Below are 15,201 nucleotides of genomic sequence, written 5' to 3' on the forward strand. Positions count from 1 at the left end.
CCCAGCAAGAGTACTCTTTCTAGTAGAACCTTTATTCTGATACTTGAAGTATACAATTTTATAGACATTGGTTCAGAAGCTCATGGTCACTGAAATAGGTATATCTTATTCTGTAATTTGGGGAATATGTATTAGATACCATTCCAAATGTGTTTGCATTTAGTGATATGATGCCTAAAAACTTGAAAATTAAAAATTCTAGAGGAATAAAAAACTAAACATTATAAATACTCTCACACAAGGATGAAAGGATTCCTACTAAAATTTTTTTTTGTAATTAATTTTGATTGCCTTCTTTTTGGTTAAATAGCTTCCAACCACCAAAGATTCCCCACAGCCAGTTGAGGAGAAGGTTGGTCCCTTCACGAAGATAATAGAAGCCATGGGATTCACAGGACCTTTGAAATACAGTAAATGGGTAAAGTCTTTCTTATTTTTCCTTTTTTTTTTTTTTTATTTCTCACAGACTTTTTCTTTTCTTACTAGTAGAGATCAAACTCGGGACTTTGCACTGAGCTGTATCCCTAACCCTTTATATGTTTTGAGACGGGTTTTGCTAATTTGCTAATTTCAGATGAATGAATGAATTCACTTTTAGTAATGACTTTTTATTTTTTGAGGCAGTGTAGTTCAGGCTGGCTTTGAACTCACTATGTAATTAGGCTGCCTTTGCACTCACAGCAATCCTCCTGTCTCAGCTTTCTGAGTGCTGGGACTGCAGGCATATGCCACCATGCCAAGCTCATTACTGATTTTCACTAGGTCATTGTTGTGACTTTAAACCTTTACAGGTAACTAACTTTATTAAAATTGATCCTGTGACTTACTCTAACTTTATTATACAGAGATATTTGCTACTTGTACCACTCCTAGTTAACTCTTCACCTAGCACATACATGTTAACATAGTAGTAACATGTTAACAATGAATATCCCCTCTACATCAGGTGCATATTATTGTTAGACTTATTAAGTAATACCTGTAATGAATTGAAGTAATAAAGCAGTAGTGGTTCGGTTCTTTGCAGCCTATTTATTACCTGTTACTACTATTTCTGTCTTATTATTATAGCTCAGCATCCTTTATACTATTTCAAGTTGCTAGCATATTGGATAAACTTAAGTTTATTTGTAAGTTATACCTCAAAGCAACCCAACACGAAGCAGTAGGGAAGACTTTCCTGGAAAATATCATAATTTTTCTCAAAACAACCAAGTTATGCCAGTTGACTATTTTATTTATTTTTTTTCCGGTTGTACTATTTTAATAAGTGGATTCAAATTAGAATTTCAGGTTATTGTGGACTGTACTTTTGGTTTCTTCTTTGTCATCGTCGTCTTCTTCCTTTTCTTCTTCTTCCTCCTCCTCCCCACTTCCTCTTCCTCCTCGTCTTCGTCTTCATTTTATCTTTATCTTTGTCTTTGTCTTTGTCTTCTTTTTCTTTTTCGTTAGTACTGGGAATTTAACTTGCTAGGCAGGTGTTGTGTCGCAGAGCTACATCCCTGGCCCTCAGTTTCTTCTTACAGTGGTTTCTCTTGCTAACCAGTCTCACTGCAGCAAATACAGTAGAGACTACTGTCTGTAATCTCTCGTTGACCTGAATTGTGAAAAGGCAACAGAGGTTCCACTCGCATTTATTTGTGAGGAGCTTTGAAATGTATAAAGAAAACACAAATCCTAAGAAATAATGATATTCTTTTTCTTTTTTATCGGTACCGGGGATCGAACTCACGACTGCCTGCTTGCAAGGCAGGCACTTATGCCGCTGAGCTAAATCCCCAGCCCCTAATAATGATATTCTTGAGACCCTAATGTTGTGAAGTGCCTTCTAAATCATTAAGGAAACATTAGTTATGTTCATTAAATTTTTATTTTTTAAAATTCTTTGATAATTAAGAAGTTGTTGATGTATGTGGTAATATGATTAATGACAGTCTTTTCCTCTATAATAAAAAAAGGTGATTAAGACATTTGGATTTAAAAATTTAAAATGTGTTTTGTTTAAAAAATAGAAATTAAAAGAAGTGAAAGCAGAAAGAAAAAAGAAATATTTATTGTTTTATTAATGTCTTGGTGATTGGGCTTTAGTTGGTTGCTACCATATGATTTGTTTGTTGTTTTTGTATAATTTCAAAGAGAAAATTGGCTGCCGCTTGGAAGATTACTAAATTATCCAGAAAAGTTTTCACTCTTTTAGCTTAGGTTAGCTGATTTTTCTTGGTTCTCTTTGTGACCTAATATTTGCATTTAAAAAAATCTTTTGTATGTGGCAGAATCTTCTACTTTCTATAATTTCATTTTTAATTATCAAAGTATATCATTCTAATATGCTTTTGGTATAAAATATATAACTTTCTATTTAAAAATAGAAAACCCTTTGCAGCAATGTTGATATCTGTGGCTTGACACTTCTCTTGGACTGCATTGGCAGAATTCTTTATCTTGTGTTTTCAACATGTATTTGATTAGGGAATAAAATGCCTGTTTGTGTGTCCATGTCAGTAATATCAACTGTATTTTCTCTATATTTATCCTTAATGTTTTCCTTTTTTTCTTTTTCTTTAATGTTTTCATATATATTTCTCTCTCTCTCTCTTTTTTTTTTTATCAGCACCAGGGATTGAACTCACGACTGCCTACTTACAAGGCGGGCGCTTATGCCGCTGAGCTAAATCCCCAGCCCCCCTTTTTTATTCTTTTATTTCTCATTTTTTTAAAAGCAGGATCTTACTTAGAATTTTTTTTAATTCTAAAGAAAAAATTTCAAAACAAGATAATAGGTGGGTCGTTGAAATAAAATGGATTTGGAAAAGAAAATAAAATGTAAAAAAGAAAATAAAAAGATAGTAGAAGGTAACAATGAAAAATAGGAGGATAGCAATGGTTAACCCATTATATATTGTTATCTCTAAATTCATTACCCAGAGTACAAGATACTGGCATTTAATAACAGTATTAGCACAAACTTTTTTTTTTCAATGAACTAACAGAAATTAGTAGTATAACTTACCTTAACTGTGTTTTATATATATCTATATTTTTGTTTTTGTTTTTTGCTTTTCTCTTCCTTCTTTTTTTCATTCCCTCATCCCAGTTTCTCTTTCCTTTTTACTTAAGATTTTCAGTGTAACTTTTCCTTACCTGTTTGGGTGTCTTAAATAATTCTTTTTCATCGTATTTGTTTTTGTTTGCTGTTTTTTTGAGAGGTGTTCCTTTATCGTTCAGTCTGGCCTTGAAATCACAATGGAGCGGGTTAGCTCCTGAGGGTTAGCTGTGTACAGTACATTCCTGGCTCTGTTTTTCATCATATTTGTATGGCAGTATCATGTAAGAAAAGGACAGGGCTAGGGATTTAGCTCAGTGGCGTAAGCACCTGCCTGGCAAGCTCAAGGCCATGAATTCAATACTCAATACCAAAGAAAAGAAAACAAAAGGAAAGGACAGCACTTATCAGACTTAGCCACATACCGTAAACAGTTTTTGTTTTATTATTAAGGTAAAATTTTATTCCTGTTCTGAAGGACACTGTCAACCTGGAATATATTCAGAGGTAGGCACTACACCTTGTAAAAGCTTCAGAAACTGTTTTGAATGAATAATGGTTGCAGGAAATAAGGATGGTTGGCCTGTAAAATAGAAGATAGGATGACTCTTCTCAGTATTTCAGGGGCAAATATAAAAGATAAAAAGAGAGCAAAATACTTAATTTAAGGTACTCCAGTGGTCATGATAATGTCTAGTGAATGTTACAAAAAAACACTAAAGTTCAGTAAAACAAAGATCTCACCAGAATTGACTTCCAGTAGGATAGCCTTACAAGGTCATTTATCTTATTTGAGCCAGGAACCCAGATCATTGACCATGAGTCAGAAATACCACAGAAGGAATTCCAGTACAGAATAGAAGCTTCAAGCGACTAAAAGGCCCCTTCCAACTCTCACACAACTTTAGTGCCAGCCTTTTACTACATTCATTTTTCATCTTGTAGGAAGACACAGAATGTACCAGTTAGTAGGAGAGCAGATTTTCATTCCTAGTTATTCTAGGTACTTCTGTTTTAGTCAAGTAGCCTGATAAAGGCTTCCAAAGTTAGAATGAAATAAACATAAAGTGATCTAAGGACCAGAACAACTTGTGTTGCTGGGTAGAAAGTTAGTCCACCTACCTCCTTAACTTACATTAATGCATTATTCTTCAAGAGGCTCTTTCCAGTTGCTATTTCCAGTCCCTGTGTGATGGTCCTCAGGGACTTGCTTTAGAGATTTGTCCAGGAAAATGGCTTACCTACGTATAAAGGCTTGGCTTTGCTGCTGGAAAAGTGAACTATAAAATGCTTCTAATTCTACAGTATGAGCACTGTATAAATATATCAGCCAGTCTGGTGAGGTCAGTATTATTTGTAATGAATGATTTTTCATAAACATGTTGTGAAGGGAAAGCTTCTTCTTTAAGCAAAAACTTCATTCAGCCTTTCCAAAGGCATGGTAATCAATTGTGAGCCTAGAGGTCTTTATATAAAGGAACCTGAAGGCAACTACAGGATTTAAGGAAAAAAATCAAGAAATGAGCAATTAGGAATTTCAGTTAAAATTGTCTGTCTGTAGTTGGACTGGGCCTTTAGCTTTGTGAGGGAAGGAATTTTTGTTCACTTGGTTTAACCTCTGTATTGTTAGCAGCCAGACCAGTGCCATAATCTGAGTTTGGTACTCAGTAAGTTATTTCCCTAAGAGAGTGAAGAGGTAAGGGGTATCCTAAGTTTTTTGTCTCAAGAATAGAAATAAAGGTCCAGGCATTGTTGGTACGTACCCATAATCCCAGCACTCAGGAAGCTGAGGCAGGAGAATTTGTGTGAGTTCAGAGCCAGCCTTAATAACAAGACCCTGCCTTAGAAAGACAAAAAAAAAGAATGAAAATAAGATTGGGTGTGGAGGCACACACCTGTAACCCTAGCAGTTGAGAAGCTGAGACAGAAGTGCCCTGAGCTGGAGGCTACCCTGGGTTACATAAGCAAATTGAAGGTCAGCCTGCATTGCGTAGTGAGACACTTTTTCCAAAAAAATAAATAAGGTTAAAAAAAAAAGAATAGAAATAAGGCTGACTGTGGGCCAGGAATATAGCTCAATGCATAGCACCTGTCTGGCAAAGCAGAAGCTCCTGAGTTCAATTTCTGGTACCAAAAAAAAGAAACGGGACCTACAAGGCCAAAGTGCTAAGCCAATAATATTAGAATATTATTAGATTGATAATGTATGGATCTGTGCTTTCTGAACTGCATATGTTAACAAAGTTAAACTGGTGGTGGTGCCTGCTGCTGCTGCTTTTTTTATATTGATATGGTAAATTATACTGATTGATTTGCCAGTGTTGAATCAGCTTTACATTTCTGGGTACCTTCTACCTGATCATGATACATTGTCCTTTTTACACATTGTTGATTTGTTTATTTACACCCCCCACACACACACACACTTTTTTTTTTTTTTTTTTTTTTCTTTTTGAGACAGGGTCCTGCTATGTAGTCCAGGATGATGGCCTTGAACTGACTGCGTAGCCCACACTGGCCTCAAACTTGTGGGGGATCCTCCTGCTTCAGCCTCCTGAGTGCTGGGATTACAGGCATGTGCCACTATGCCCAGCTGATTACATGTTTTTAAGAAATTTTGTGTCTGTTTTAATGTAGGCTAAAGTTTTGAAGTTTTACTTCTATTGACTTTGGTTTTGGTATCCAGAGGACACTGGCCTCATACAATGAATGAGGTGTGAAGTGTTCTTTATTCTTGTTTGTGGAAGTGTTGTATAGATTTGGTGTCAGTACAGGACTTTAAATGTTTGAGAGAGTTCTCTAGTGATGCCAGTTAGACCTCTAGTTTTCTTTGTGGGAAAGTTTTTAACCACAAATGCAGTTTCTTTGATACAGGATTATTTGTGTTGTTTATTTACCTTAGTGTGTAGTTTGTGTCTTTTGAATCTGCCTCATTGGCCAAAGTTGTATTTTTTCTTTTTTCTTTTTTGATATTGGGGATCGAATTCGAGATCTTGTGCTTGCCAGCCAGGCACTTATGCTGCTGAGCTAAATCCCTGGCCCTGGCCAAAGTTGTTGATAATAATATTTTACTGTCCTATTTGTATCTTTTGAATATATAACAATCTCCTCGCTTGGATTTTTTTTTTTTTTTTTTTTTTTTTTTTTGGTACCAGGGAGTGAACTCAGGACCTTATGCTTATCAAGCAGGCACTTGTGCCGCTGAGCTAATCCCCCTGCCCTTCTCTTTCTGATTGATTCATTACTTTTTGATACAGGGTCTCACTATGCAATTTAAACTGGCCTTCATCTCATTTTGGAACCCAGGTTGGTTTTGAATTTGCAGTTGATTCTCCTGCCCCAGTTTCTCTGGGATTATACACAGCTATCCCCACACCCAACATCTCTGTCTAGTTCTCTCTCTTTTTCTTTCTTTCTTCCTTTTTTTTTTTTTGGTACCTGGGATCAATTCATAACCCCACGATTGCCAGGCAGGCACTGTGCCACTGAGCTATACCCCTGGTCCCTCAGATTTTTTTTTTTTTTTTTTTTTGTCTTTTTGAGAAAGGATATTGCTATGCCATTCAGGCTAGTCTTGAGCTCACTTTGTATTCCAGGCTGGTCTCCAACTTGCAGCAATTCCCCGTGCTTCAGCCTCCCAGAGTGCTGACATTATAGGTATGCTCTACCATGGCTCGCTAATTCTTTTCTTTTGTTTTTGTGATACTGAGAATTGAATGTAGGTCCTTGTGCTAGGCAAGCACTCTACTACTGAGGTCTTTATTTATTTTTTAAAACTGGGCCTTGAACTTCTTTTGTTGTTGTTTGAGACAGGGTCTGATATATCGAGTAGGCTGGCCTTGATCTCACTTATGTAGCCCAGGCTGGTATCAAACTCATGGTAATCCTCCTGCCTCAGCCTCCCAGTGCTAGGATTACAGAGGTGTGCTACCATGGCTGACTGGGCCTTGAATTTCTGATCCTCCTACCCCAGTCACCTGAGTAGTTGGGGCTATGAGTTTGGGCCAATGGGTTTGACTGTATTGATTTTTTTCCCTTGTGTTTTGAGACAGGTTATGTAACAGGCTGGTTTCAAACTCACTATGTGCACCACCATGCGTGGCAATTTATATTTCAAAGAACTAGCTTCTTTGATTTTCTATATTTTTCTTTCAGGTTTTTCTGGGGTGTCCTGGGGATCGAACTCATGATCTGGCACTTGCCAGGCAAGCGCTTGTGCCACTGAGCTAAATCCCCGGCTTCTCTTTCAGGTTTATTGATTTATGGTATTTCTGTTTGCTTTTAAGGTTGATTTGTTCTTCTTTTCTAATGTTTACTTTGGATTTTGTTTAAAAATGGGCTTCTAAATGCTAGCTTACTTCCCAAATAGATATATCTGAATTCAATTTGTTACATATATCTATTCATTTTTTCCTGATTTTTATTTTTATTTATTATTATTACTATTTTCCTCTTTTTGAGACAGGGTCTCATTATGCAGTTCAGGCTGGCCTTAAACTCAATTTGTTGGCCAGGCAGGCCTTGAATTTGCAGTGATCCTCCTACATCAGCCTCCTGCATGCTGGAATTACAGGTGTGTACCACCATGCCTGACTCCTATCTGATTTTTAGATCAAAAGCTTTAATGATATGATAGCAGAGCAAATCTTAATTATGACCAGAGTTATATGTCTTTCTTAATTTATTATGGATATTTCTGTTCATCAGAGACACAGTTAATTGAACACTAGAAAATATGAATGTTATATGGTATTAGGTATAGTTTTTTATTTTTTATTTTTGTATCTGGGATCGAACTCATGACCTCACACTTGCCAGGAGGGCACTGTGCCATTGAGCTGTATCCCTGTTCCTAGGTGTAATTTTTTATTGGTGAATCTTTGTAACAGCTCTGTTAATTTCTACCTTGCTTTTCTTTAATTGCTGTGCCATTCTTAATTTGTGCATCTTTGTTTTTAGTATACATACTTGAGTTTATAATTTTCCTTGTCATGTTAAGAGAATAAACAAGCTAACTTCTAAAAGCCTTTTGTTGATGTGCTAATGTGTTTTACTGCATCCTTAATGATCTTGTTTGTTGGTTGGTTTGTTTTTGTGGTACTGGGAGTCAAACTCCTTTGCACAGAGTTAGATCTTTTAATTTTTTATCCTGAGATGATCCCGCTGTTTCTAAGTTCCCAGGCTGGACTCCAACTTGTGGTTCTTCTGCTTAGCTTCCCAGAGTGCTGGGATTACAGGTGTGCACTGTGACATGCAGCTTCTTACTGAAACATGGGGAAAGTCCTTGAAATACCTGCTTCCTGTAGCTCTGAGCTGTTTTTCAATTTAATTATTACTTAATTTTTATTTTTAGATTTATTTTTATTAAGGCGTAATTTATATACAGTAAAATAGACAAGTATACTGTTAAGTGAATAAAGTAAAATGGCTACTCAATCAAAAATCTGAGACAATTCTTAGTACTTTGGGAAATACACTATCTAATCTGGTGAAGAAGGAGGTTGCTCCTCTTACTGTATTTTATATTCATTAGCAACCTTTGTTTGAATATGCAGTATTATATATTTAAAACACAAACTATCAACACTAAAGACTAGAAAAAGATGCCACCCTTAAAAAGCAACAACATTTTAAAACTAATTAGTGCCTCTGAAGAAAGATTAAAGGCTTGAAGGTTTTTATTTGGTTTTGGACAGACGTATGGGCAGTTATTTAATAAAAGGGACTTCAGAATACACACAGTTAACATGGATAATGCTGGGCAAATGTGGTGAAGTGATTTGTAATTAAAGACAGATTTTATTTAAATATTGGAAAAACTTCAACATTTTCATATAAAGCCCTAAGTTGCGAACATTGCATGAAGTCCATAATGAATGACGAGCTTTAAGAAAAGAAAAAATTCCTATATAAGTTTAAATTGCCTAGAGACAAAAACACATTTGGATCCTCCTAGTTGGAGAAATGTAAGATTCTATAACTCATATCTAATGACACTAGAATATCCAGTTGGTCATTTCTTGAGTTTGTTTTTATTTTCTTTGTCTAGAAGATTAAGATTGCAGCCTTGCGCATGTACACTAACTGTGTGGAGAAAACTGACTTCGAGGAATTCTTTCTAAGTAAGTTACTATTTGATAGTTTTGAAAAAGACAACTATCTACTTTTCATCTTTATGGTAATATTTTAATAAGATAAATTACTTTTGCTTTGTTTTTGGGGTGTTTTTTTTTTTTTTTTTTTTTGTCTTTTTTTCCTTTTTATCGGTACCGGAGATCGAACTCACGACTGCCTGCTTACAAGGCAGGTGCTTATGCCGCTGAGCTAAATCCCCAGCCCCTTGCTTTGTTTTTGAAGCAAGGTCTCCTGTGTAGTCTAGACTGGCCTTGAACTCAAGATTTTCCTCCCTCAGTCTTCTGAAGGCACGAAGTGTAGGCATGCACCACTCACCTCGCTTTAAACATTTTTTTTTAAGTCACGAGTCACAGTTTTTCCTGTACAAAGTATATAAAGTATGTTTTTCTTCTTTAATACAAAAACAAAAGGAATCTAGAAATAAAACATTTTAGCCTGGTGTGGTGGCACACACCTGTAATCATAGCACTCAAGAGGCGGAGGCAAGGGGATCACCATGAATTTGAGGCCAGTCTGAGCTACATAGCAAGTCCCTCCCTAAAAAAAAAAAGAAAACCAACAATTTTAACAAGTTTGAAAACATTTGTGTAGTACTTTGACATTTTCTTTGGCCTTATGCACATCTATCTTTTATGTGAAAGAACTTGGATATGTATCTGTTTTACTTAGCATTTTTACCTAGTCTTTTTGCCAATCAGTCCTCCTTTGTTTTTGGTTCTTAATTGCTTAGTTAATCTTGAAATAAGCTTCATGATTTTTCTTCTTTCTATTAGGGTCAATGATTAAAGGCTTGTGTAATTTTACTATTTGTAGCCCATTGATAAATTGCCTTTCAGAAGGTTTTGTTGGGTTAGATCATCACTAGCAGTAAACTATCAATATAATATTCATTTTGATGTAATTATTAACAAAGTGAATTAAAGCAAGTACATGTAAAACTATTGAGAAAATTTAAACCATTTTCAGTGACACAGTTTATTAGGTATGATTGAAAAAATACAGTGAATGTTTAAATTTTAAAAAATTTTTATAATGACAAAAGACATATTGCCATTAATCACCCTCAAAATACTTCCCTCATTTTGAGTGCACATATCCCATCATTCTTTCCCTTTCTAAGGCAGTTCTGAAAGTCTTCTTTCCTGAATGTCTTTAGGTGCATTGTTGTGGGTACCTTGATGACTAAATCTATTCAAAACAATAACCTTTCATGGCCACTTTGCCTTTGGGGAAGAGTCAGAAGTCTTACAGTATCAGATCCAGTTAGTAAGTTGAATGAGGATATGCTGTAATGTTTTATAAGCCTAACTTTTAGTTGCATGGCTCTTAACAGCAGTATTGACCATATTTTTTTTATCACTCATGAAAGAGGACTTCCAGAATTGCTTCACAGAGAGGCAAGAATGATGGGATCAGTGTGTTCAAAGTAAGGCAAAGTATTTTGGTACCAGGGATCGAACTCATGATTTGGTGCTTGCCAGGCAGGTGCGTATGCTGCTGAGCTATATTCCTGGCTAGAGGAAGTATTTTGAAGATTAGTGGTAATATGTCTTCTACTATAATAAATTTTAAGTATTTACCATAAATTATGATAACACTTTGTAGTAGGAAATAGATGCTGTATACTTCTGTGGTATCAGTCGTATCCTCAAAGCAACAAACATAGAACGAGTATATGCACCTGAATTTTTTCTCCAACAACAAATATTTACACATAATTATGTTAATAGTGAAGAAAGAAATTCAGTTTACTTAATAACTTTTTGTTTTTAAGAATAAAATACAGAGCCAGGGGTTTAGCTCAGTGGCTTAGGTGCCTGCCTGGCAAGTACAGGGTTGTGAGTTCAACCCTCAGTATCAAAAGACAAAAGAAAGAATAAAATACAAGTGTTTTTGCTCATTTCACTGTTTTGGAAAGTTGATATTAGAAATTTTAACTTATTGCTCATTTTCTATTGTTTATAAGCAGGAAAGAAAATTTTTCTGTTTTTGTAAACTCTAGCAATTACTTATTTTAGGAGAAACTAATCTACAGGAAGAAAATATACTTCTGTACATGATTCAGAAATTATTAATATTAAAAGCTATATTTAAGTGACTTTTTGGACTCGTGTATTTATACGATTTTTTTTTAATCAGTACTGGGGATCAAAGGTGCTTGTGTTCACTCTCAGATATCCTTTTAGTATTTGATTCAACAAATAATTCAGAAATGTATTATAATTACTTTTAAATTTTTTATTTGTACATAATAAAATGTTTACCCTACTTACATTTATTATAATTATTTTGAAAGAATTTTTAGTAGCTATCCTTGTCTTAGCCAGCTCCTGATTATTGAAAGTTTTTGGGTTAATATTATAGTGTCAAATTGTAAGACTGTTATTACATATTTAATATGTCATGTTTTAATTCATAGCCTCTTGCAAACTACAAAGTTAAAAGTTTATGAAAGTTGTACTCATTATATACTAATGACTCACATTTATATGCAGTAGTATGCTTTTACATTTATTTCATTTAGGAATTTAAAATCTTGGGGTATGCCTGAAAGAGCTTGTATTGTTTATTCTTGTTTTGTTTTCAGAAACAGTTGAGACTTAAAGAAGCTAAGTCACTTGCCTAAGATTGCTTAGCCAAGCCTTGCACCTGTGTTGTCTGGCTTAAAATTCGGGGGTTTTCCCATTTAAACATACTGCTTGTGTGAATGAAAATAACTGTGAAGTAAACATTTTAATTTATCTTAGTATTTTTGTGCTTTATTATGTTTAAATGAAAACTACCTCTGTGAGATGTCATATTAGTATCATAAACTGATGTTTGTACGTAGTGTGTGTCTCAGTAAACTTTGTCCTAGTTTTGTCTTTCAATATATATATACCTTAAGGTAGAAGTAGATTTTTTAGTGTTATCATGCTTTAGATATTCTAAGAAATAGACAATTGCCTAATAAATTGACCTGTCCCATATTCAGTTACATTATGTTCCCTTATGGTTCATCTTTGTCATTTGTGGGTGGAATAAATTTTAAAATCAAACCAGAGTCGTTCCAAAGTGTGCCTTGTGAATAAAAAGGGATAAAATTTGGAAAGTACTGTGTGGAGGCAAAATATTTTAAAAACCTATTAAAATAGTGAAACTAATTTTCTTCTGGCTTAGAATCTAATTGAATAGGTCAGATAGGTTTGGAATAAGAGAAGCAAATGTATATTCCTTCCCAAGACCACACCTTTAAAAGTGGCCATTGCTCACTTGGGTATTCGATATTGTAGGGCTTTTAGAGTCCTGAGGATAGAGAGCCTTTGAGGCTGTCCAGTGTCATCCTTCCCCAGCAAAACTGAAGCTGGTGCCATTTCTTGAAGATTGAATGTGAGTTGTTTATGCATAGTGTATTGGGCCTACTAAGCTTTTCAACAGTCTCCCATAAAATGCCATAATTATAGACTCTGTCATCTCAGAGCCAAAGTGTTTCAAGATTTAGATCTAGAGGGCTACATATCGGGGGTTTGGAGTGGTAAGAAACGTCAATTGCTACTGCTGTTTCTACTATATGCTGACGATGTCCCTCATCTGTGGTAACAAGTGTGCTGCTGAGTGTGATACGGATTCTTGACAGCTCTTTTGGAGATCAGTTCTATGAAGAGTGCTTAGAGCAGAGGTGGCCAGTCAGTAGAGCTTGCATTTAATTCCAGACTATTTGGTAGCCTATTTTGTTTTTGGCCTCTAAGGAACTAATTACTTACCTTGGAGAAGAAGATCCTTAATAAGTAAATTCTGCATCAAGTGGGTTGAAGTTCACCTCAGTTGCTTTACTGATACAGTCTTAAATAGAAAAGTTTTGTTTGTTTGTTTTTTGTTTCGAGATAGGGTTTTGCTTTGTAGTTTAAGCTGCCCTGGAATTCATTATGTGGCCTAGGCTAGTCTTGAACTTGTGGCAATTCTCTTGCCTCAGTTTCCTGAGGATTGGATTATAGGTGTGCACTGCTACATCTGGCCAATTAGTGAGTTTTTAAAAAATCCTTTAAACCCTAATATTTAAATAATTCACTGAAAGACAATTATGAGTACTTGTTCAGTACCTATTAAATACTAGCCATTTTGCTAAACATTTTCTAGGCCTTATCTTGTTGAATCTTCACAGAAATTATGTAAGGCAGATTATCTTGTTCTCCCCATTTATACAGAGAAGAATACCAAGGCACTGAGAGAGGCTTAGTGACTGTGCTCAGTCACATAGCAAGTAAGGGTAGAGTAAGGGCTTTGAATCAGGCAACCAAGCCCTGTGTTAAAATATGCTCATCAGCCATGATCAAGGCAAAGACTGTTACAGGTTTTAACTCTCAAGGATGTAAACACATTTCATTGAGTTAAAGATGCTATATTTTTATGTTGCTTATAGTCAACATTCATGGCTTTTATTTTTTAGAGCTTTACTCTGTGGGTTTCTGTTTTAACCCCAATGGTACAGAGACTCAGGCATATGCCAGCTTTTTTCTCGTTCTCAGCCCTGAGCTGACCCCTCGAAGGGAAAATTGTGACCCAGGGCCAACTACTGGCCTGTCTGTCTGTCTGTGCTCTCCAGCCCAAGAACTGATTCCCACTCTGAGAAAACTGGACAGGCTTCTGGAGGCTGCTGAGAAGCTTTGATGTAGAGGTAGCAGTTGAACAGATTGTCCTTTAGAAGTAGCCAAATTTCATTTTCCAGATTGAAAGACAGACTTCCAAGAAAACTTTTCTTTTTAATGTTTTGTTCTAGCATCCAATAAAAGACCCAACTTCAGATCCAGGTTTTGGAGTTTCTCAAGGCTATTCTTGTTCTAGGTGGAGGGCAGTTGGCCCTCTGTCAGATGGCGTGTGTCTTAATAGCTCTATGGCTGTCCTGGCCAACCTTCACTCCCTCCTGCTGGATTTGGAGCAGAAGTCCACTTGACAGCTGCTGGGCACCTCCCAGTAGGCTCACTAGAGTACTTTACTGTCACTTTGTAACAGATCTGGATTCAGCCCAAGCTTTGCCACTAGCTTATTAATATTGTGACTGCTCACAGGTTACTTAGCCCTTTCCCCTACTCTCTGCTCAGTATTGAGGGGTGCAGCCTTCCTCATGCATGCTAGGAAGTGCTCTAGTGCTAAGCTATGTCCCCAGCCCTCTTTTTTATTTTACTTTAAGACAGAATCTTGTTAAATTACCCAGGTTGGTTTCAAACTTGCCATCATCTTGTCTCTACTTCTCAGTTACTTGGGATTGTAGGCATACACCACAACACTTGGCTAGAATTTGTGAGTGCATTTCCTTATTTCTAAAATGAGGCTTATAACCAGGTTTGAGTGGTGCACGTCTGTAATCCTAGGACTCGGGAGGCTGAGGTAAGAGAAGGTTGGAGAATCACTTCAAGTTTGAGGCCAGCCTAGGCTGCATAGTTCAGGACAGCCTGAATTACATAGTGAGACCCTGTCTCAAAAAACCAACAGCAAAAAAATTAAAATGAAGGTTTTGTTTCCCTCAGGGTTAAAATGAAGGTTAAATGAAAAGATGTATTAACATTGTACTGTGAGTCCTTCTGAGTGTTGGTTTCCAGTCTCAGTATTAATGAAGTAGTTAGGGTAGTGATTAAGAAGATAGTGTTTGGAATCAAACAGATCAGAATGTGATACTAAGTATCTTGTTTCATGGCTATATGATCTTCAGCAAAAGTCTTGATCTTTGTAAGAGTCAATTTTCTCACCTGTCAAATGGAGATAATATCAATACTGTATCAGTTTGTTATAAGGATTGATTGAAATAATGCATGTGAAACTCCTATTGTAAAGTCTAGGTAAATAACCCACAATGAATTACAGCTCCCTGTTAGTATTGGTGATTGTTAGTATGCCTCACAATGTCCTGCCTTACATTTCATCTCCTAGTGACCCCTCTTTGTTATTACCTACTAACTGTGTAACTCACCAACTGCTGAAAGGCAGAAGATGTCACCTCTTCCTAGAGTCGTTGCCCCACAGGACAAATTTTACCATAAAAGCCCAAC

The 15,201-nt window shown here is 36.0% G+C and overlaps 1 protein-coding gene across 1 annotated transcript in view; it reads left to right on the forward strand.

The window, feature by feature from the left end:
* LOC100722249 (ubiquinol-cytochrome c reductase complex assembly factor 1) overlaps window positions 1-15,201 on the forward strand; it is an 89,835-nt gene that overhangs the window by 18,426 nt on the left and 56,208 nt on the right. The window contains exons 4-5 of the mRNA XM_003467773.5: window positions 311-418; window positions 9,093-9,165. Coding sequence (XP_003467821.1) covers window positions 311-418; window positions 9,093-9,165 — 181 coding nt within the window. The remainder of the gene's footprint in view (window positions 1-310; window positions 419-9,092; window positions 9,166-15,201) is intronic.

The sequence above is a fragment of the Cavia porcellus genome, unplaced genomic scaffold, assembly GCF_034190915.1.
Source record: "Cavia porcellus strain 051 isolate PalLab524CR breed Dunkin Hartley unplaced genomic scaffold, mCavPor4.1 scaffold_5, whole genome shotgun sequence".
Lineage (NCBI taxonomy): Eukaryota > Metazoa > Chordata > Mammalia > Rodentia > Caviidae > Cavia > Cavia porcellus.